Source organism: Diabrotica undecimpunctata, chromosome 5 (assembly GCF_040954645.1).
Source record: "Diabrotica undecimpunctata isolate CICGRU chromosome 5, icDiaUnde3, whole genome shotgun sequence".
Taxonomy (NCBI): domain Eukaryota; kingdom Metazoa; phylum Arthropoda; class Insecta; order Coleoptera; family Chrysomelidae; genus Diabrotica; species Diabrotica undecimpunctata.
In genome coordinates this window covers 117,525,801-117,550,781 of record NC_092807.1, presented here as the reverse complement: position 1 = coordinate 117,550,781, position 24,981 = coordinate 117,525,801, and the positions used below count along the sequence as shown (strand labels likewise).

Genomic DNA, 24,981 nt, shown 5'->3' with positions numbered 1-24,981 from the left:
AAAGTCAACTACACATCAAATTCAAGCACATAGGCAGATTCTAGAAAAGTCACTAGAATATAACATAGATACACACCAAAGTCTCTTCATTGACTTCAAAGCAGCCTATGACAGTGTGAAAAGAACTGCATTATATAATGCAATGATAGACTTTGTGATCCCACCTAAGTTAGTTAAGTTGACCCAACTAACAATGCAAAACGTAAGCTCATGCGTTAGAATTGAAGAAGAAAACTCTATGTTCTTTGACATTAATAATGGTCTAAGACAGGGGGACGCGTTGGCGTGTCTTCTCTTTAATATTGCCTTGGAAAAGACAATCAGACAATTAAATATTAGAATGAATGGAACTATTTTTAATAGATCGACGCAAATTCCCGCATTCGCTGACGATATAGTTATAGTATGCAGTATGAGAGACATGGTGCAGTGTTTTACTGAGGCTTGCGGACGCAGCAAGTGAATTAGGACTTGTGGTAAACGAGGAAACAACCAAATATATGTAAACGAGGAAACAACCAAATATATGTTAGTTTCTAAAAACCCTCGAATTATCCAACAGAGAATTCAAATTAATAACCATACCTTAGAGCAAGTCAAAGAATTTACACATCTTGGATCGCTAGTAAACGCAACAAACACGACAAGCGACGAAATAAAAAGCCGCATACCAATAGCAAACAAAACTGTTCACGGTCTCCAGAAACATTTAGGAAATAAAAATATAAAACGTGTAGTAAAGCTTAATATAAACAAGACCTTAATAAGACCGGTTTTGATATATGGGGCTGAAACGTGGACCTTATCTCAAAATGATGAAGGACTTCTTGGTAGTTTTGAGAGAAAAATTCTTAGAAAGATTTTTGGGGCCGTAAATGAAAATGGGCTATGACGAAGATACAACTTTGAACTATATCAGTTATACACCGATCCAGATATTGTGAAATTGCTAGGATGTCAGATCACGAATACACGAAGAGATTAACATTTTCAAAACCAGAGGGCACAAGAAGCAGAGGACGACCACGAATGAGATGGATTGATGATGTGGAAGACAACCTACAGATTCTAAGGGTTAGAAGATAGAGGGAAGTTGCTAGGAATCGACAGGAGTGGCGACTTCTTTGCGAGCAGGCCAAGATCCACAACGGATTGTCGAGCCACTTATTATGATGGTTACAACCATAGTTATTTAATTATTGTTAAAAATTATAAAAATCGTTAAGTTTTATAGCATTCATTAAATTGAATGAGTCACACAAGTAGATTATTTTTTGGTAATTTTAAATGGATCACGCTGTGTTCTATATCACTATCGAAAAGTACTATTACCATACTTAATATTTTAAGGATTCCCTATGAGTAAAGTTATTGGTTTTTTTTTAATATTTTCATTTTTATACACATGAAGTAGATATTCATTACGTAGGTAAACACATTTTGAGATGGCCATATACAGTTTTCAGTTAATGTTTATTAATTCAGTATTGTGGTATACTTTAAATTAGCAATCATTATTGTTTATTAATTCAGTAATCAATTCACCCTTAATTAGCAATAATGAATTATGAAATGGTAGATATGATCTGGATGGACGTGCATTAACTCGTCCCCGGGATTAAAATTACCAATTTGGTTAATCTACCTGAAGATACATACACCAATTCGTCCCAGAGAATAGCAGGTAAATAAAAATAGATCCATGAACTCGTTCCCGTAAAATTATGAATCAGTATTAAAGTATTATGTCACCATTGAGATTTTGAATACAGAAATAAGATTAAAATATTTTTTCTCTTATGTGGTATTGCTACGAGATATTTTGGTTATAAAAATTAAAATGTGTATATGTATATATTTATTATATAGGTACCTTTAAATACATTAATATTTTACAAAACAAAGTACACTCATCAATTATACAGATAAAGACATTGCTTTGTTGACCATAGGAATTAAGATTTATTGCAATCCCATCTCTAGAGTATATTTATTATAATGCTCTAAAACTAATTTTTTGGTTATTTTTTAGACTTAATAGCAATACAAATAAATAAGTAAATAAGTAATATGCTTTATTGTCACTGAAAATTGTACAAATTTTATGGACAAAGCTTATAACAATAAGACAATAAAGAAGAAAAAAATCAGAATAAGAATTGTTTGTACTTTTAAATAAAAAAAAATAAAATTCTTCCAAACTTACAACATAAACAATACTACCTAATTATGAACCTACAAACTTCGTAAAATGTACCTAACAAAAAATAAAAATTAGGAAAGCAGATTAAGGAATTAAGGGCTCAAATATTCCACCTCCTTGTGCTAAACAGTCACCAAATCTATCATACAGATTTCTCCTCATATTTTGGAGTAGGGCTGGTGTACTGCTTGCATAGAAATGAAGTATTTTTGCCCTTAATTGGACTAGGTTTGTGGCCCTTTCAAACTGATGCCTATAAATGTTTTCTTTGAGAAAACCCCAAAAAAAGAAATCGTTAAGCGCTAAGTCACAGGATCTAGCGGGCCATTTAATTGTACCACGTATACTTATCAGTCGATCAGGAAACGTTTGATTAAGGAAGTCAATAGTTGTTCTAGAGCCGAACACCCATCCTGTTGGAAATAAACCTCCTGAAAATTAACGGGAAGGCGTCGAACTGCCGGAATGATCTCATTCTGTGAAAGTTGTAAATATTTGGGCCCGTTTAGGTTTCCATCGATAAAAAACGGACCGACAATATGGTCGCCTAACATCCCAGTCGAAACATTTAACTTTTGCAGATGCTGCGTTCGCACTCCAACACTGAGGTGCTTATTTTTCCGAGAATAATACCTTGCAACGGATGGATTGTGTTTTTATGTAATGAAAATTAAGATTCGTGAGAAAATTAAATATATTTTAAAAAGTGTACATTTTCATTCTGTTAATCTAACATAAATTGACAAAACTCCATCCCCCTAAATTTATCTTCCGAAGACAGTTCTTATGTTGGTTGTATCTTAAAACAGTGATACCCATTCCTTTTGAGAACTTGCTGGACAGTTCGAGCATTCACGTTAACTTCCCTAGCAATTTGTACACAATTGCAGGGAAGATGTAATTGCACAATTACATCCTTGTTTTAGCGTGTAGTTGCAGCTTTAAATTTACATATTTCAACTGTGAGTTATATTTCTCAGGCCGTAAAAACTAATACACTTCTATCACCGCCCAAAAAACGTACCAGGTCTAAGAAAGTTGCCAAGACTAATTTAATAAATACAATCGAAATTCGTAATACAATTTACAGTATGTATGAAGGAAGTAAGTATACTTTTCGTTAGATATCATAAAGTGTATTAAGTGCATTTGAAAATTTAGTTGTAACAACACATTTCAAAGTAAACAAGTAATGAAAAAAGTGTTGTTTTTGTTTAAGTATTCCATTTTACATCTTTATACGACGCATACAAGCTGCTCAAATTGTTTTTAACAAGATTATTTTTTAACTCTTGTTTTGTTTTTATTTATTTACATTAAATATTAATTTGTTTTGTTGTATAATCCACTTTTGCAATATGTGACCTATTTGATTTAAAATGGATACAGGATTTTTTTATACTTTGGAAACTATGTCAACTTCGATCTTTGTCAATGATAATGACGTGCAACGGTAGGTAAATTAAATGGACTGTAGAAAATAAAAATACTCAATAGTATATAAAAAATATTAACTATACTAATAGTTTACATACGAGTATTTTACTATTTATAAAAATATGCTATACATTTTGCAAAATCAAATCTTGAAATAGATCCGTTTTTATATTCGTCTATTTTTTTAACTATACATTGCTTACGTCTTCGCACAGTTGGGTCACGTATTCTTGAATTTTCTTGAATTACAAATAACTTGGCATTCAATTTAGCATGGAAAGATTCACATGCATTTGTGCTCCTTTCAATACTATCGCTGAGTTCAGTCCATAAACAAGGCGGAAATACGGCATCTTCGGAAATATAATTCTGGACCATATTCTGGATATGGACAGTAGCTAAATGTACCATGGATACATAATTTGATACTTTTGTAAATATACGTTTTGGTAAAACCGGTAGAGTTTTTCTTCTGTTCTTACTAGTGTTGCCCAAATGCAAGAACAAGACGAGACTTAGACAGTCTTGGTCTTGGTCTTGCGGCAATGCACCTGGTCTTGGTCTTGGTATTGCACTTCCGGTCTTGGTCTTGGTCTTGCAGCAAGAGTCTTGCAAGTCTTGCAGTTACCCATTAGCCTATTGCTATTTATTAAACGTTGCTTTAGATCTTAGAACAACGTAACAGAGTAAGTACATTTTAAGCTTGAATTAACATAGCCATAATAAAGCCATAATAAAGGTCGAAGAAAAACGTCATGGCTTATAAACCTGAGAGATTGGTTTAACAGATCCTCTGCATCTCTTTTCCGAGCTGCCGTCAACAAAATTACTATAGCCAATTTGATAGCCAACGCTCGACAATCGAGCTCGGCACATTAAGAAGAAGAAGAATAATAAAGACCAACCAAATTAATAAATGTCTAAACAACTGAAATCGGTTGGGGTTTGAAGCCACGATCTAAGCGATCTGTGCCTATGCTCTAACTAGCTCATCTATCTACCATGCCCCACGGAAGTCAATCTGTTTCTTAATAAACGTTTGCATTTACTATGCTTACATGTGCTAAAACGTGGTTAAAACACAAAAAAAAACAAATTAATGACATCAGCATGCCTGTACTTTAAAGAATATTATCTGCCTAGAAAGGAATTGATGGACATTATGGGCAAAAAATCCACATACATGTATCAAGGGCACAGATTTTTTAGGTGATCAGATAAAAAACTATAATCCACTTAGTAAAGCAAAATAAATGTTTTTACCAATCTTATTTCTACTTTTATATAAAAAACTAACTTTCTAATAGTTAAATAAAAAATAAAGAATAAAGAAAAAATAAACAATAGATAAAAAAGCAATGATAATCAAAAGAAGTTGTTTTAAATTAAGGAGATACCTACTTAATAAATACATTAATTTACCAAACTAAAGTAGTAGGTAGATAATATATGTAATTGGTAATAAAGTAATAAGTAGATTTTTTACATCTCCACTTTTTCTAGCGGTTATTAAAAAGCTTGTAATATTTCCACCGAATTTTGGTTTTTCAGGAACAAATATTTGTAATTCCTTTATGTGAAAAGATATTAGATGCTTCCTTAAACCTGACGTGTTTCTGGTGTTCATTTTCATTTCAACCTTCCTATGTAGGCACAATTTACACAAAGCAATTTGGGATGCATAAATTATTTCGAAAAACTCTTCAAATTTGCTTTTAGGGCTTTTAGATCTATAACTCCAACGCTCATTACTCCGACTAGAACTATTTGAATCTTTGTCCCTCATGTCAGATTGTAAACTTGTCACTCCGGGAACAACAAGGATTAGATGAAAAACAATTATTACATAATTAGACTCAAAGGAAAGCTCAATTGGGAATGAAGTTAAGTGATGTCGAAAAAGTAACTATTATACTATTATAATTTAAGTTCGTTACTATCCAATACTCTAAGTATCTAATAACAAACGTTACTTACTAATATCTTTTATCTAATAACTCTCGTTACTTTTGACTGTTTCAGCAAATTTTCTTTAACCGAATGATCTCATCGCACACTCAGCAGAAACAATTTATAGCCTTAGGCCGATAAGATTTGTTTATTTAGATTACTCCTGACTAAATTATAATGGGAAAAAAATTGAATTATTAAGTGGTTGTTCGTAATAATTATATTTTTTTAGCTAGGGTGACATATTTTAAAAAATATCGATACGATATTATTGTCGGCGTCGCAATGCAAGAAGATTATTTTTATGATTAGAGAGCGGCTATTCTCAAAATATGGACAATTAATTTTAGAGCAAAGAAGTCTGCTGGAAAATGTACAAAATATTTTATTTTTACATTGTAATTATGACCTCTGAGCACGTGTCAAATGTGTTTTTTTAATGAATATTTTAATTCGGTATGTATGTTTATGGTATTGTTTGTAATTCGCATACATTTTTCAAATTTTATTACATATTTTTTTGCATCTCATAGAGTCTTTAAGCACATAGCCGAACTACTATAGTCGCTAAAACCACACTCAGTCCTAACTGCAAGACGCAAGATTCTCGCAGGCTTAGTCTTGTTCTTGCTTTTGCACGGTCAGTCTTGGTCTTGGTCTTGCTAAAATTAGGCGGTCTTGGTCTTGGTCTTACAAAAACGCAAGAACAAGACCAAGACTGCAAGACCAAGACCGATTTTGGGCAACACTAGTTCTTACAAAAAGTGTTACAAATAGGGGAATGTCTTTGACTGTTAAAGTACTTAACTGGGCAGGATTTTCTCTTCAAACAGAATGTATTACCTTGCAAGACTTCTCACAAATGTCATCGGTTGATTTAAGTACCTTTACACCAACACTCACTACCTGACTATTTAGTTTTTTCAATTATTTTTTTCATGAATATGTTCTAGTTCACTGTGTATAATCAAGTTTTCGGCACCCACAGTATAAATTTTAGCTTTACAGGAGCGAATCGCACATCTCCAACACAATTCACCACTTTTTAACGTCTTTATGTCTTGTAAATTTTTGAGATTCCACTATTAAACAAGTTTTCCACGTCCACTAAAACTTTTAGAGCATTCCATAATGTTTTGCTTGAAAGTAGTTATTACAAAATGAAAGTAAAAATAAATTTAAACTTTCTTAAACTAAAGTTGGTTGTTCCAGAAATTATAATCCCCTGCTCGGGGACCAGTTGAATAGTGTCATTAAAGTACCGTAATTCGCATCGGTAGAAATTAAGGCCAGGATTATCTTCTAGTACCTGCTCGGGCAATTAGTAAGGGTCTACTATTATTAATAGTAGACCTTTTCAATAAATGTATGTGTGGAGATCAGGAAATTCCTAAAGATTGGAATAAATCTTATATAAGCTCCATATATAAGAGAGGGAATAAAAGAGACTGTTCCAATTATAGAGGTATTAGTGTGACGAGCTCTGTGGGCCGGTTGTACGGCAGAATATTAAAGAAGAGGGTTGAAAGACAGATACAAGATATTGAAGAACAAAGCGGCTTTCGTACCGGGAGATCCTGCCTTGATAATATATTTATCCTACGACAAATAATTGAAAAGCGTGTCGAAAGAAGTAGAGAGACCCATTTGGTATTTATAGACCTTGAGAAAGCATATGATAGTGTCCCGTTAAAGAAAATGTTTGAGGTCCTCGAAAGGTCCGGATTGGATTCGTACAATTTATATATCCGAGCGATATATAAATTGTACGAAAATGCAGTTAGTTGTGTAAAAATTGGAACCAGAACCTCAAATGAATTTTGTCACTAAAGTCACTAAAGGCCTAAATGAAGGATGCTGTTTGTCACCGACACTCTTTAAAATATACGTCCAAGAAGCATTGAAAAATTGGAGAAATAAATGTAGATTTATGGGCATCGAAGTGGGACAAGAAACTCTGTATACATTGTTATTTTCAGATGATCGGGGGGTGGTTGCAACCGATGAGGAAGATATAAATTATATGAATCGAAAATTATTTGAGGAATATGCCAAATGGGGGCTTACTGTAAACATAAGCAAAACAGAATATTTAAAAATTGGAGGAAATACCACAGATCTGAGGCTTGAAGACGCAGTTATAAAAGGCTGCAACCAGTATAAATATCTAGGAAGCATCATATCAGCAGATGGCAGAGTTAAGATAGATGTACAAAACCGAATAACCCAAGGGAAAAAATGCATCCGAATACTGAATTCATTACTGTGGTCTAATAAAATAAAGATGCATACCAAACTTCGCGTATACAGAGCAATTGTAGAACCAATTACCACATATGGTGCTGAATGTTGGACGATGACAAAGAATGAACGAGATAAAGTAGACGTTGTGGAAATGGATTATCTTAGGTCATGTCGAGTATCGAGAATGGAAAGAATCAGGAATGAGGAAATACGAAATCGTACAGGAATTAGAGATACTCTTTCAGATAGAATACAAGGAAGGCAATTACAATGGTATGGTCACGTGATGAGAATGGAGGAGGAGCGGTGGCCAAAGAAAGCCTTAATGTATGTTCCGCCAGAAAGAAGGAAAAGGGGAAGACCACCAAATTCCTGGAGAAGAGAAATTACAAAAACAATGCAATCTAGAGGCTTAGAAGAGGGAGATTGGAGAGATAGGAAAATGGATGGAGGCTGAAATGCGGGAAGCGGCAATCGCCGTAGGACCCCCGTTATATGATGATGACCTGCTCGGGGACGAATTGGGGGCCGACGATCTGGCTATTGGGGAATGCAATAAAAGTGCATTTTAGTTTTGGAAACATTTAGATGTAAACTGAACATTTCGATATGATGAACTATCGCATTTATTATATTTTGTAGTTCTTGTGCGTTGCTTGCTATTAGGGCGGTATGGACAGCGTACCTGATGTTGTCTATTTTCTGAACATATACAGGATGGTGTATCGTCAAACGGACCATACGATACTCAATGAGAAATTCTAAATTATTGAATTTCTGCTTCCCTAATTATTTTACACCAAAAGTCAACCAAAACTATATGTAGGGGACTGAAATATGTATCGAAAACAAATGTTAAAATTTTTCTACGGATTAAACGTATTCCAAAATTTTGCAAGAATATAATACATTTTTCAGGCCACCTCTTAAAGTCAGGCCACACACGTTGCAAGAATGTGTATGACGTGTTGCGTGTGGTCATATTGATGTTTCTGATATTTGGCAATATTTGAATTGCCAAAATTTTTATTTTGTAATTTATTACAATATGTATATATTAAAGTAGAATATTTAAGTAGTAATAATAATAATGTTTTATTCGGGCAATAGTGCGGGAATTGTCAGATCTTTATTTAGCATAAAATAGACCAATAGACCAATTCCAATTCATTCAACAATTCAAAGCATTTTACAAAATTTTGAAAATACTGGGACCGTGATTTCTAATTGTACCTGTACAAACAATATTGCTGAGGTACCAAGAAATTTAGAAAATCAAAATGACATAAATGTATTAACAGCAGTTGTAGAAAATCAGACCAGTTTAATATTCATAATTTCACGGCCTTAAACATTTTGAAAAGGAATAAATTCCGTTCATATAAATTTCAATGTCATCAAGAACTAAGAGAAGATGCTGAGCGACGAGCGGAATTTTGTTATGAAATTTTAGAGAGGGCTAATACAGACAGGCAATTAAAAAAAACATTTTGTTTAGTGATGAATGTACATTTACATTAAATATTGAAACAAATGTTCAAAATTATAGGATTTGGTCGACAAGAAAGCCTGAGGATATTATTGAAAGCCATACATAATATCGTCGAAAAATAAATGTAGGAATATTTAGACACAATATTTTTGGACCATTTGAGCCTATGAGGAAAATTTAAATTCAAAGAAGTTTTTAGACTTGCTACAAGAAGAGATTTTACCCAGACTTACAGAAATAGCTCCAGATAAAGAAGAAATTTGGTTTCAAATGGATGGATGCCCTACGCACAATAACTGGGAGGTTAAGAAATTCCTTAAAAACAGCTTTAATAATTGTTTGATTGGACCAGACTGTAATACTAAGTGACCCCCGAGATCGGAAGGTCTAGCTCCAAACGATTATTTTATCTGGGGGCATCTAAAATCAAAAATCTATTCTGACCAAAAATTTACAAATACTGAAGCATTAAAAATGCGAATTACTGAAGAGTGTGCAAAAATAACGCCACGCGTTCTGGCTAATGTTAGACATTTGTTAACATTTGTTATAGTTTTATGTTTAGAGATTATCATAAATTATTTTTAGGAAGGATCACAATAAAACTATGTATATTGAAATTCTTTGAATTGTTGTATAACTTGGAATTGAATTGAAGTGTATTATAATATATTATGTTAAATAAAGATCTGGCAGTGCTCGCACTATTGCCTGAATACAATATTATTGCGATTTTTCGTGAACTGAGTATATTTCATCAACATTATTGCTTTGTAAACAATATAATTTATTGCTTACAAAGTGTGCCATTTGTGAAAATTTGCTGTTTATAATTTAATAATAAAATAAAAATATTTACAATTCAAATAATAACAGAAACATCAATATGACCAAACGCAACATGACGTACACATTCATGCACCACATATGACCTCACTTTAAGGGGTGACTTGAAAAATGTATTATATTTTTTGCAAAAGTTTTGGATTACGCTTAATTTGTAGAACAATCTTAAGATTTGTTTTTAATACAGATTTCAGTCCTCTACAAATAGTTTCTGATGACTTTTGATGTAAAATAATTAAGGAAGCAGGAATTCAACAATTTAGAATTTCCTATTGAGTTTCACATGGCCCGTTTGACGATTCACCACCCGGTATACATTTCGAGTACAGATTAAATAATAGCGGTGATAAGACGCAACCTTGTTGTATAACCCGGAATATATGTTGTATAACTGTTGTATAAATGTTGTATAACTTCTCGTCGGATTCATGTATCTTCGGATGTTGTGTGCTCTATTTCAATTCTTCCGTTTGGTGCAAATATAGTTCTGAGATAACTCGCAAGTCTTGTTCGTCAATTCCAGTTGTTCCCAGAATTCCGATCATCTTTTGATAGTCAAATGCTTTTCGATAATCAATAAAACATGATATACATCTACATTCATGTCTATGCATCGTTGTGTTAACACATTTACTGCAAAAAGAGCTTCTCGTGTTCCCAATCCATTTTGAAATCCTAATTGAGTGTCACTCATCTGAAACTCGCACTTCTTGTGAATTCGTGTATGAATGATTGTAAGAAAAGTTTTAAGGACATGAGATATCATACTTAATATTTAATAGTCATCACAGTGTGAGGCAATGGATTTTTTTGGTAATGTTATGAATGTTGATTTTAGTCAGTCTGATGGTATTTTACCTGTGTTATATATCTTATTGAATATAGCTGTTATCCAGTCAAGGCTTTTACTTTAGTTGTCTGCAATTAATTTAACTATTTCGACATTGATATTGTCTGGACCAGTGGCTTTTTCATTCTATATGGATATGAAGATGAAGCTACATATATTTCATAAAAATGGTTCAATTAATTGGCATAACTTTCACTACTATTCAACAAGTAATCAATACCATGTAGTGGCACACAGTTAAACAAGAGAGTCGCTACATAGGTAGTAGGACCATATTTTTTTAAAGATAACTTAAATGGTGAGATATTATTGTGAATCAGTTACCCATATTATTAGAAGAGGTTTCACTTAATATATGTGAACAACTGTGGTTAGTACATGACTGTTCTTATACACTATATAATTAAAATATTTGGTGAAGCTAATATGCTGGTATGTAGTGGACAAACAACAGTTAACCACAAAACATCAATTGCTGAAATCTCCAATCAGTTTATATTGGGGATGTACCGCTTAAAAAAACTTGGGCTCTACTAGATGTTAAAAACGGAGTCCTCAAAGTTGACAGTGAAGAGCTCCCCTTTCATGAAGAAAAGGAAGATGTTAACCACTTAGTAACTATATATATATATATATATGACGTCACTATACTCTGCCATAATGAAACAATTCAAATGGCCAGACTTTATAAATATTTTAGGGAGGAAACTGTAAGTCATAAACAATAATACAAGTCATGCATATGAGTAAACAGTATTCCAACTTAAATCAACAGTTTAATAGAAAGTTAACAGAAGTTAATATATTAATATATACCCTTTTGTTCAGAAAATCCCTTATCTACTTGATGCTGTCAAAACTTGTTTCATTAGTCGATTTTTTGCCAAGTTACTACTATTGGAACTGTTTTGATATATTTTTTGTTTTCATTAAACTAATTAATTATGTTGCTGCAAAAAGTAGTACTTAATATTACATTTTAAGTTTCAGTCACACACTGATTATTTATCCAGACATTAAAAAAAAAATCGGTTGCCTGTAAAGTCGGTTTTACGGGCGAAGATTTTACGTGACAACGTCTTTTTCTCGGTAGAATATTTATTGATATGAATATTATTAAATTGCACAATAGGAACAAGGAATTGAATGAAAATAAGAATTGCACCGCGCATCCAGGTCTACCGCCTCTGGATCCTATCAGTGAACGTTTGGTCTCACCGCGCCTTCCATTTATGCAAGTGCGTCGACTGCGTCATGATTTCTCTTATGGAATTATAGCACTTCTAGCAACGCGCCTAATTCTCTAGTGCTGCGCGCGCAGCGGACCGATCATGTTTGAGTGGGAGAGAGACGCAAAGCATTCGCCGGTCCGGCGGGCCTCTCTCTCGTTCGATGACTCATCGTAACAGACGTGAGCGGGCGTTACACTTTTTCATGAGTGACTCCGAGCCACAACCTAATTTAAGACGTTGTCATGTCAAAAGGTCAATAATAGTTTATGTAAAACATGTAAGACAGACTTTAAAAATAAATATAAAATTATCAGTTGTGGTAATTCTTATGTGGTATTACATTCAATATAATTCACCATATAAAAAAGTATATTTAAGTAACATTGTTTATAATTTAGTTTAATTTTAGTTTAATTTATTTTTAAGTGTTCTAGGTATATCAATAGAAAGTAAAATTAATATTTCGTTACTCCTATTCATCTTGAATCATCATAAAATGTATCCTTTGATAATTAGGTAATTAAAAAAGGGATCTTATGATGAATAGAAGTGCTTCTTCGACTTCTTCAACAGCAGACTGGAAAATGACTAGATTTGACAATTTAGATCATTTAATATATATATATATATATATATATATATATATATATATATATATATATATATATATATATATATATATATATATATATAAATGTTCCGAAAGGTTTCTGGGGTTAGTACAATTAAACCTAGAGCTAAGAGAACTGTATTAGCATAAATCTTAGCTCTAGGTTTAATATATATTATATATATATATATATATATATATATATATATATATATATATATATATCCCAATTATAAAATTAATACTTACTATACTTGCAGCCAAGCTGACACAATTGATATTTAAAGAGCTAATACTTATATAAATAAATAACAAAAATGTGTAACTCACCTTTTTAATACAGTTTTAGCAGATAGACTTGGAAAATCCTTGTTTTTGGTCAACTTTTTATACAAGGATTTTAATTCTTTATGTAGTTTCCTAAAGTCATTAAATCTCTTCCAAACAATAACCCTTGTCACAGCATCTGGACAGTTCTCTGGATATAACTGAAAAAGTATTCTTAAATTACTGTTACTGTGCTACTATATCATGTGTCCTGGTATCATACACAGCAAAATGTATTTTATTTAAGTAAGTGAAATAAAAAAAATGTATAAAATAAAGTTGGCAGGATCCATAAGATGCATATACCTCATGATTACTTAAGTATAAAAATGTACAAGAGCTGCAGAAGTCCAAAAAATATTTAGAAATGTTAATGCATATCTTTTGGTTAAGTTAAAATGTAATTCATCATTTGTTTGTGAAGACACAAGGAGTAGTTGGGTATCCCCAAGAAAAGTGCTGTTGGAAATGTATACAAGTTATAGCAAGTGTATTAAAACTATGCCCATATCTATTGCAACTCATGTAATTATTATAATGAAATTCTGTTTTTGAATGTAATTAAGAAAGTTAATGATAATTTCTTGTAATTGACTTTAAATGTAACTGTTTAAATTGATTATGGTACTATTGTAGCAAGAGGGCAGGACCTCTACACACCTGAAATGTATATCAGTGAATTATAACAAGAATCAATGTGTTTGTTTATTAAACTAAGAAACTAACTATTATTTTGTTTCAGCCCAATTTTTAGTGTTTATTACCTTTCTTTTTATATGTTTTTTACCATATTATTGTTACAAAGTATTTACATATTTAATGTGTAAACATTTCACCTAGAGCTTTACTGTGTCTGACAGTTTAATCAGTTATAACTCAAAAGGTTTATAGTTACCATAGAAACCACTTTGTAAATTGTAAAACCCTTCTTGTGTTTTCGAACATCTGGTACATCAAAAATTCTTATCCATTTATCATGAACAGATACCATAATTGAACAATTTTTTGGTTATTTAAATATTAAAATAATATAGTTTAATAACAACTTCAAAAATACACCTTCCACAGCTGATGATGACATTTAGGATGACCAATGACAGAAGCAAGCTATTTTTTAGAAAAAAATGTTTTACCTTTTTATAACAATTTTAGAACTGTTTTTTATTTTTTTAGAATTATTATAGCTTAGATCTTTTTTTAAATTTACATAATTTAAATTTGTAATTAATATAATAACCACAGAATTTAAGCAACTTTTTTAATAGTTAGGTCTTTGATATTTAGGCACAGAATAAGAAACAATTGTTTTGTTTCTTATTCTGTGATTTAGGTTTGTTATTTATTTGTGATTTAGGCATCAAAAAATAAGTGAAGAATTTAATTATGACATGTATCACAGAATAATAAACAATTGATATTTATTCTGTGAACATACACAAAAAAGGAGGAGCAGATAGTGTGAAAATCGTAAAAGTAGTGATTATTGAATAAAACATTTCTAAACTGAAGAATTTAAAGTAATGAATACAATATATTTGTGTATTTACCGATATTTACAGATGAATTTAAAGTTGTTCTAAAAACTTCCTAAACTTACCTTATAGAAACACAAAAGTATAAACAGACCTAAAAATTGCCTAAAACTATGACTTTTTTGACATTTGAATTAACCTAAACTTTATTTAATCAGTTAACAGAAAATTTAATTTAAAATTTTAAACCAATAATATACAAATCAGATTAAATTATTTTTAAAATGAAGACAGAAAGTCGTATTGACGATGTATCTAATATAAACGTAAATGTTACAGATATAGTTTTAACACCATTTGCATGTGCATCCATAGTCAATGAAGTACTAAAAGGGGTTCTTTACCAAAAGTGCCAAATTCCTTATCCCTATAACTGGATGAAAAACATAGTGACAAAGAAACGAGAAAAGTCCGATATCGAAATAAATGGAAGAACTAATTTTAAGGCAGAACATCATTTCAGGTCTGTCTCTAAAGCTTTTGATGTTCTAGAAGCAGTGATGACTGATATTAAAGATGAATTTATTCATTTTAATAAAAGTCTTAAAAAGGTATTATTTGTACTGGGTACGACACCAGTGACGCCAAGTGAAGTGTTCACTATTTCTGTATCTTCTCTAATTGAGGGACATAATGAAAGGAATCATATAAATCAATTAAACAAATATCAACAAAAGATCTTGAGGTTAGTATGTTTTATTCATATACAAAATGCTAAACAATACAATTTTTAAATACCCTCCTTCTTTTAAGGGCATCTACCAACTCCATACTCTTACCTGAAAGTCTTAAGGTAAGATATTTAGTTGGTAGATGCACTTAAAATAAGGAGAGTATTGCTTGTATTCAAGAGACCAGATGTAATGGGTAAAGGGTGTAAGAACTAGGTGAAGGATACAAATTGTGAAATGTAGGGAAAAGTAACATTAGGAATGGAATTGGTATAATTGCTTATAGAGAAATGAAATATAAGGGAACATCCATAAACTACTTGATAGAGAAGAGGGGGGCTTGGGTATTATGATGGTATATAGCAGGAGGGAGGTGGGGCATGAGTGCACATCATATGATGTATTTCAATTTGTTGCTATTGACTCTATAAATATATTTTTTTACTAGCTTCTATAATTAGAGAGCAGCATTATTCAAAGCATCAGATAATCACATAAAACGTAAAGTTTCAACACTATAGAATATATTTTATATTTAATACAGTAGAACCTCTTGTAAGTTGAACCTTGATAACAAAAAATCCTCCAAAAATCCCTTCCCTCAAGTCCCAAAACCTCCATTACTTGAAATCTCAATCTTCTAGTAGTCAAATCAATCAGGGAGTCCCTGCAATCAATTTTGATACATATTTTCCCTCTATTTAACCCCAAAAGTTAAATTGGGCCTCTATATCTTGAACATAGCAATGTTTTATTTTACAAACTTTGCAACTCTATTCTTTTTATTACAACTATAGCTGAAAAAAAATTAATGTTACCGCCTTTGAAGAATTTACAAAGAATTTGCTGAAAATAAAAATACACCATTGTCTATTAGAAAACAATTTGGGAGTATACAATAAATAGGATTCCCATCTAAGGAATTTATGACCCAGTTAACACATGCTTGCTTGCTTTTGATTTAATTTGAACTTGAAGCAAGTCATTTGCTGTTGATTGAAAAATTGTCAGAAGTAGTTTAGTTCTACCGCAGTACACATCAATCTCTACAACAGCTTACAAATAAAATTGTTAAAACATGATGGGAAACGTAACCTTAAAAATTTAAGTCTAGCTAAAAAGTTAAAAGTGCTTGAAGCTGTAAAGAGCTGCCAAAACAAGAAAGATGTTGCTGAATAATTTGGCCTACCAATGAGTCATCTGTCAACAATAATAAAAAATTAATTAGATATCAGGAAAAAAATTCAAACTGATCAAAATTTGTCCTGTAAAGATGACAGGTGTCAGGAGGCAAATTATCAGTGTTAGTAGACCACTGTTACAAGAAAAAGCCAAAAAATCCTCTAATTCATTGGGAGTGGCTAATTTCAGGAACATTAATGGATGGTTAGGGAAGTTCAAAAGATAGCATGAACTTGTTTTTATAAAAGTTTGTGAGGAAAGTGCATATGTTTCAACACTATTGAAACCTTAAATTGATACCTGTAACAAATGGAAAAGTGAATTGCAAGACTTGTTACATGGTTACAAACCTGATTATATCTTGCTATATTGATGCTGACAAAACAGGACAGTTTTGTGGTTTTCATGGTGGGAAGCACAGCAAGAAACTTCTGATTATTCTGCTAGCAACAATCATATTGGATACAGAAAAACTCGCCATTAGTGATCGGTAAATCTAAAAAACATTATTGTTTTTCAAGATGTCAATCACTGCTTTTAAAATATGAAGCAAATACAAAAGCATGGATGACTTCTGCAATTTTTAAAAACTAGCTCATAAATGTTAATAAGAAAATGGCCAAAGTAAAAAGAACAATCTTGTTATTCATTGATAATTGTATAGCCGATAATGGTAACCCACAAATGAAATCAGTTAAAATCCAAAATTTTCTTGCCAATAAATACCACATCAAAATTACAGCCCATGGATCAAGTTATCATTAAAAACTTCAAATCATTATATTGATAAGAACTTGTCAGGAAAGTGTTGAATAATATGGAAGAAAAAAGAATTCTACTGTAGATGTATTACAAGCCCTGAGAATGGCCGATAAGCTTGGAACAATGTAACTATGACTACAATAACAATCTGTTATGTATGCTGTGGTTTTCCATCGTAAGTGTCGTCAGCAGAAGAAGCTGAATCCGAAGATGTTTTAATTTCACCTCCTGTAGAATGGAATAAAGTGGTATCTAAATGAAAAATATCCTTTGAGGACTTTGTTATGTGCAATGATGGAGTTATGACTGCTAGGAGATTATCTAATGACAAAATTATCAATTCATTAGTGCATAAAACAGATACCAATGATTAAGATAACATAGAAGACATGAATAATATGACATGCACTCCATGGGTTTCCTTCAAAGAGGCAAAAATAGCATTGAATACTTTACAGAATTTTATGGAGCAAATCAACTACTCTGAAGAATGATAATTTCCTACTCTGTATACCTTATAAAATGCTATAGGTAGGGAACAACGGAATTCCCTAAAGTAAAAAAAAATTACTGACTTTTTTTAATGCCATATTTTTATATTTTAAGGATCTTTTGAAATAATGTTGATTTATAATAAATAAAAATGTTTGGTAGCTCTATAATTTGAATTTTTATTTGTTTAAACCCTTAAATTCAAAATTAGTAAGAATGACTCTCAGCCTCTTTATGTCAAATCTAAATTTGTGTTAATCCTCCTTAAGTTGAAATCCTCCATGAGTCAAAAATGATATAGCTCAAATTTTTTGGTGTATTCCTTGAAATTTGACTTATAGAGGTTCTACTGTATTAGGGTTCTACTGTACTAGAGCAAATTTCAACAAAATGAGAAGAGTTCTATGTACCAGGGATTTAAAACTGGAACTAAGAGTTAGGTTGGCGAGGTGCTATGTTTTTTCGACCTTATTTTTATGGAATGGAATCCTGGACCTTGAATGCTACATCAATGAAAAAACTGGAATCATTTGAGCTGTGGGTGTACAGAAGAATTCTGAAAATATCATGGACAGAACACGTCACAAACAAAGAGGTTCTGAGAAGAATGAACAAAGAAATGGAAATTTTAAATTCAATAAAAACAAAAAAATTGGAATATCTCGGACATATTACATGTGGAGAGAAATACACCTTGCTCCAACTGATCATGCAGGGAAAGATCCAAGGAAAGAGAAGCATAGGTAGGCGTAGAATGTCATGGCTGCGCAACCTGAGAGAGTGGTACGGATGTACATCAAATGAACTTTTCAGAGCAGCCGTCTCAAAAGTTCGAATAGCTATGATGATTGCCGACCTCCGCCGCGGAGATGGCACTTGAAGAAGAAGAAGACTGTATTAGGAGTATTAGGAAGTAAAATGTCAAGGATCCTCAAAACAGTGTATCAGAATGGATCTTACAAGAGTCCAGACCAGGCTCTTGAAAGTGAAAATTGAAACTTCTGTAGATCTTTGAATAAAATTGCATACCTCTTATTGTAATTGCCTTAAATATAATTTGATTAATATGAATATATTCTATATAATTAATTTAAAATATATGTAGGCACTATATCACAATCTATTTTTTTTTTCTATAGAAACATATTTCTTTCCCAAGACTGGCTGGATAAAATTGATGCATCCATATCATGTACAAATATTTACATATATTTAATAAAGGATGATAAAGAGTCAGATGGAGATACAGAAAAATATTCAACTTCTTTCTTACCAACAGCACCCCTTAGTTTTTCTTCCAGAACAAAACATATTCAAATATCTTTATATTCAGATGTACAACCAGATGAAAATTGTTGTAAGAATTTAGCAGTTTTTGAAGATTCTAGTAATAGTATAAATTTATTTAATAAAGTTCATTCTGATAAAGAACAATTAGAGAATCTAACCTGGTATAAGTATAAAGACTTAGTTAAGGGCTTTAAAGACTGTTTTATAAATAAAAAATCAGTTAGTGAATTTTGGTAGGTAATTGGAGAAAAATCATAAGTGTGTATGAGTCTAGGTTATATTTATTGTGTCTTCCGATAGTCAGCCATGGCTGTTGTTAATTATTTACTAGATATAATTTTTGGATATAAAAACATGAAAAGTCTTGTGGATAGAACCAAAAAATCCTTCAGGTAACCTTTACATTGTAACATATTTGATGGTTACTTCATATAGTTTTTTCTTTTAACAGAATAATATTCTCGTTTTATATTATATGACAATTAGCAGTATTAGTCTGCCTGTCTGATCATATTAAGCATCCATTTGCAAAAAGAACCAACATAAATTATTTATTGTTCCACTATCATATTATGTTGCCATGAGATTAACAATATTGTTTAGAATTGTGTTAGTAATGAAAAAATAGCTAAATTGGAAACATGCATCCATTGAAATTTAAAAAAATCACTTCTAAAATCCATTTGATAACTAAACAGAGACACATAATATTTAATTTGTTTAATAGTATATTTGTAACAGAATAATAAAGTGAATAAAATGAAACTATTTATCAGAAGGATGTTAATGGTAGTGACAAGGACCTATTAAGCTAAACTGTATATTTTTTTAAACCAAACTAGTTCCAAAAATGAATAAGGAGCTTCCAGAGAATCATTTAGTATATACAGGCTGCATATGGTGTTATACTAATCTATGGAGTATATGTATAAAAAAATGTTTATAAATAGTTTATTAACAGACTAGTGAATATAGATCGTTATGTTACATAAATATTACATAAGTAAAAAGAGTCAAATGAACCTATAAAGTCAAATGTGTTGTCAACAGAATGCATATGTAAACAAACACATACAGATCAATAAAGGCCTTAATTCAATGTTCTGACCTGTTCACAATAAAGACGGCCATGTCCCAAACCAAGATTGCATTTGTCATATGACAGTAAAAAATGGCATAATAAGCTGTTCGTAATACCTCGTGGGAAACTCTTGGTGCTAGATTTCTGAGCACATCTATGTTCTTTGTAGGTCATGTCCAGGTGTATACAAGGGAACTTAACACTTGTCACATCTGTTGTCTGTTGGTGTTTGCTTCATTAAGGAGGAGCCTTTTGTCACAAAACCACTCTTTAGTGGTCGACTATGCAGACCTAGTCTGCAACCCCTAAGAAACTTACAAATGTGTCTACTGCGAAGGAGACCATGGACTCCCTCACAGACTGTACCCTGTTCTCGAGGTATAATTTCATCCACTTGACACTCTGTGGACAAAGTTGTACCTCTGTAATTTTTCATTATCCACATTATCCACACAATCGAACGTCTTACTCAAATTACAAAACACAATAGTGCTTAATTGCATGCTATGAAAGGATTGTAGATGCGGGACACTAGGTCAAGAATGCCCAGAGTTGTGGTTCTGTCCTTCCTGAAACCAAACTGAGATCATGAGAAATAATTGTCACTTTCGAAAAAAAAAAAACTAGTGGTTCACAAAGCTATGGCCTTTTCTACTATTTCAGGGACGACTGGGAGCAATGCTATACTTAGGCAGACCTTGATAAATCTTAAATATGTAAACACGCCTGGGAAAATGAACATAGAGTTCAATGCATTGCATGTATAATCCTGAAAGAAGCAGATGGTAAAAACAAAAAAATCAAAGAATCGGCTTTAATCATATTAAATGAAACCAATTGCGTCGCAAATTCCTCGGTAGCATGCAGTAACACTAAAAGAAGAAATCAATAGAAAGAAAATAGCACACAAAATCATAGTTTGCTAATAATATTGAGAGTAAAATAAATGTAAGACCAAACACTTACCATATCGGGATAGTATCATGAGATTGTTTTCGTCGTGATTTGCTATAGGATCACTAACAGGAGAACTTTACTGTCATCATTGCATGTGGTTGTCTTTTTAAAGAAAAATCACATGCTATGATTTTTCCAACGGGTTTGATTTCTTGTAATTGAATGAAATATCTTCCACCTAAAGTTGTTCCAGGAAACTCATCTACTTTAAAATGTATAATATATGTCTCAATTGTCAATATGAATGAGTCAGATAAAATTAAATTATTAGAAGAATTTTTTACCAAGTACCAAAAACAAAATTTGTTTAGTTTATTAATGTTTTCTATTTTAAGAAAAAAATTTCCACCAGAAGTGGAAATGGAAACATCAAAATAAACTTATTTTATTTTTTTTACATAAAGTTTTCTTATCCTCAGGGCGTTTGTAAAAATGAATGAAATATTTTATTTAATTAATTTATAATAATGTATCTAATAAATATTAGTGAACAGTTCTTAATTAGCTCAACATATTGTTATCATTGTTAAGGTTTAATATTGTCAACGAAGGAAAATAGTGTAACTTATTTTAACGTAGATGCATTGGTTTTTATTTTTATACAAAATACTGAAAACTTGTTTATTTATTTAGTTTTAAAAATAATGTGCAAATTAATTTTTAATTCATATTTTACTAAAATGTAACATGTTTTTATATCCTTAGACAATTTATAAATAGTTTAAAAACTTTATTTTACTATATAGTCCAGTCGTCAGAGAGTTGATCCCTAAAAATCATACAAACTAGTTGAATTTTGCAGAGAGTATTAATTTTGGGACCCCAGAAAAGATGCAAACAAGTTTACCACTTTTACCTCAGAGCTTCCACCTAAAACCCCCTCGCAGGGGGGTAAAAACACAAGAAAATCGATTTACCAAGTATCTGTACACCGTAGAAAAAATTGTTTTAAATAAAAAATGTAGCTGAGATAATTTTGAACAAAAACGTTTTTGTTTTGTTTTTGAACAAAAAAAAACAAAGCATTTTTTGTATAAAATGAACCGTTCTCTTAGAAACAACGCTTGAAGTGACCGTCGATTTTGCATGTCAGTTACTTGCGCGAAATCAATTTTTAATAGAATTTGAATCAGCTCGATGGTAAAAATTCGATATATTTGATAAAGGCAAAGAGTGCAGCTTTTGTATCCAGTTTTTGTCGCTTTTATGAAGGTGTTAAATAAATTAACACGACGGATTTTTATTCACGTGAGATCAATAAAATTGATCACTTTCATTGACCAGTTGTTGTAAAATTACCATTTTTAGATATCAATATTTAAAATCTGACAGAAATTTCAATTTTGAGTTGTGGTAACAAATATGAGGCTTTTGAAATATGAATGAAAAACGCAGAATTTAATGCTTTACATTTAAAATAATCACACGTCACGGGAAATACATTTAAGAAGACAGTTTTGGATGCAGTTTATTGCAGAAGTTTTGTTCTTTTGAAAAACGTACTAATGTAATTGAAAAAAAGTTTCTAAATGTTTTATATCGTTTCTTGTGTGAAAGTTTAAATCCAGCGTTTTTTAAGCATATTTCAAATGCATCACATTTGTTGCCAAAACTCAAAACTAAAATTTCATGCTATAGCTTTTAAAGGTTAGGCTCTAGTAATCGAAACTTCATAGTGACCAGTCAATGAAAGTGATCCGATTCTATTGATCTCGTGAGAATCATAAAAAATTGCAAAAATCGGGCCACGTTTATTTATTTCACACCTTTAACCCAAAATTAATATGCTCGGCAAAATTCAGGTTGTTAGTATGATTTTTAGAGGTTCAGTGGTTTTTGCTACTCTCACGACTGGAGTAATAATTTTGTATTATATTATTAATAATTTTCTGTTCATATCCTCATTCTCACAGTATATATTTTGTGACTCTATTAGACAAGAAAACAATAGGCAATTTATAAATATGGTAAAAACTTTATTTTAGTATAATTTTGCAATTACAATTTTTACTATAATTTTACAATAATTTTGCAATTTATTATAATTTTCGGTTCATATCTCCATTCTCACAGTAGATATTTTGTAACTTTCCTGATTGACAGATCTTTCAATTACTTGGACACATCTTACTTTGTAATTTTTGTTTGTTTATATGATACTAACAAAATATTGTTGGCGTATTGTAATTGTAATAAATATTATTCATGTATGTTTACACCTAAATTGATTAAAGACTTCTTTTACTGATTGATCAAATGTTTTCAGAAATATGTTACGTACCTCTGTAACTGTCACGTTTATTTTTAATGTACCTGCTTGGGTTAATTTAAAAGTCTAAAGAATTTTATTGGCTTGTCATATATGTTTGAGATTAGATTTAGGTAACCATAATGAATTCTTTCATCTAATAAAGTGCGGAGCATAAGTTAGGGATATAGCTAAATATTAAATAAACAATAATACGACAATTATACAACTGTATAAATGCGCTAAAAATGAAATTTTCGAGGGTACAAGTGAAACTTTTGTGAGTAAAATATATTATTAATTTGCTATTTTATGAACCTGTAGCGACATATGCAGGTCACGCCATCTCACTCACCACCACTAGAGTGTTCTCGAGTTATATCTTTGCGCAGTAAAGCACAGCCGGTTAGACGGCCACATTCTGGTAGAGGTAGACTAGTATTCAGATAGTTAAAATGCGGAAATTAAGCATTAGAAGCGAGTAATACCGGATCGCATGATCGTTTAGTCACGTAACTGACTTGATATAAAAAATAACTAAATAACTGGTAGCTTATTTACTGGATAACTATTGGCCACTGTTATTTGTCAGTAACCAGTTATTAATAACAGTTCCTGTTACTTATATCTTCACTTCTCTAGCCTCGAGCCCCGGCTACCTGTGCTTAGTCCGTGCCATGCCGTCAAGATACAAATACATTGACGAGTCTTTACTAACGAGTTACTAACTTTTACTATTTATTTGCGTACAAGACCACTATTTTATCATTAATCATCGATATATCGATCAAGGTAAGCCGCAATTTGAAAATTTAATTCAATATTTTACAACTATTATTTTCTGTCTCCCTTAAGATGGCAGCAAATAGAAAAAAAACATACCAAGACAAATTCCTTAACGGTTTTACACAAATAGAAGACAATGGTACAATGAAACCATAGTGTGTTGTATGTATGAAGGTACTGACTTCAGAATCTTTCAAAAAAGTCAATTGAAGAAACATTTAGATAATTTGCATTCACACCTGTCTTCGAAACCGCGAGAATACATTGCAAATTTAGAAATATCTGTTAAAAGACAAAGATTGAATAGCAACTTGTTAGGGTACATTTGATCAGCGTTCAACATCAGAGGCTAGCTTTGAAGTAGCCTGGTTGATTGCTCGAGATAAGGAACCATACACTATTGGTGAAGATTTGGTTAAACCAGCTTTAATTGTGCTTGTTGCAGAATAATTTTAATTTAAGTCTTTCTAAAATAGAGAATTTATTTTTTATTGAGTGTATACGACTGCTTTTATAATATAATTAATTGTAATATACTAAAGTTTAAATAAGTCTATATTATTGTCTTGATACCATTGCACAATAAAAGTAGCTTAAATTTAAGCCTGAACATTTTTACTATATGCATTCATTGGCCGATAATCGCGAGAATACATACATAAGTAACAAAGACATTAGAATAATACGTAAAAAAGTAGTAGGAGATATTTATCAATGCTGACATGAATAAGCAAGATCAAGAAAATCATAAACACCTAAGGAATTATTACTAATAAGGAAAATTATTTT

At 31.5% G+C, this 24,981-nt stretch overlaps 2 protein-coding genes across 2 annotated transcripts in view; one reads left to right on the top strand and one right to left on the bottom strand.

Moving 5' to 3' along the window:
* LOC140441703 (ribosomal protein S6 kinase-like 1) overlaps nucleotides 1–14,619 on the bottom strand; it is a 75,195-nt gene extending 60,576 nt beyond the window's left edge. Inside the window, exons 1-2 of the mRNA XM_072532586.1 lie at nucleotides 14,087–14,619; nucleotides 13,195–13,352 (exon numbers count right to left, since the gene is read on the bottom strand). Of these exons, the coding sequence (XP_072388687.1) occupies nucleotides 13,195–13,352; nucleotides 14,087–14,182 (254 nt within the window). The 5' untranslated portion in view covers nucleotides 14,183–14,619. The remainder of the gene's footprint in view (nucleotides 1–13,194; nucleotides 13,353–14,086) is intronic.
* A 219-nt stretch (nucleotides 14,620–14,838) lies between these two features.
* Nucleotides 14,839–24,760, top strand: LOC140441705 (uncharacterized). The gene is made up of 2 exons (XM_072532587.1): nucleotides 14,839–15,408; nucleotides 18,970–24,760. The coding sequence occupies exons 1-2, from the start codon at nucleotides 14,948–14,950 to the stop codon at nucleotides 19,355–19,357; spliced, it is 849 nt and encodes a 282-aa protein (XP_072388688.1). The 5' UTR covers nucleotides 14,839–14,947; the 3' UTR covers nucleotides 19,358–24,760.
* Nucleotides 24,761–24,981: the final 221 nt, after the last annotated feature.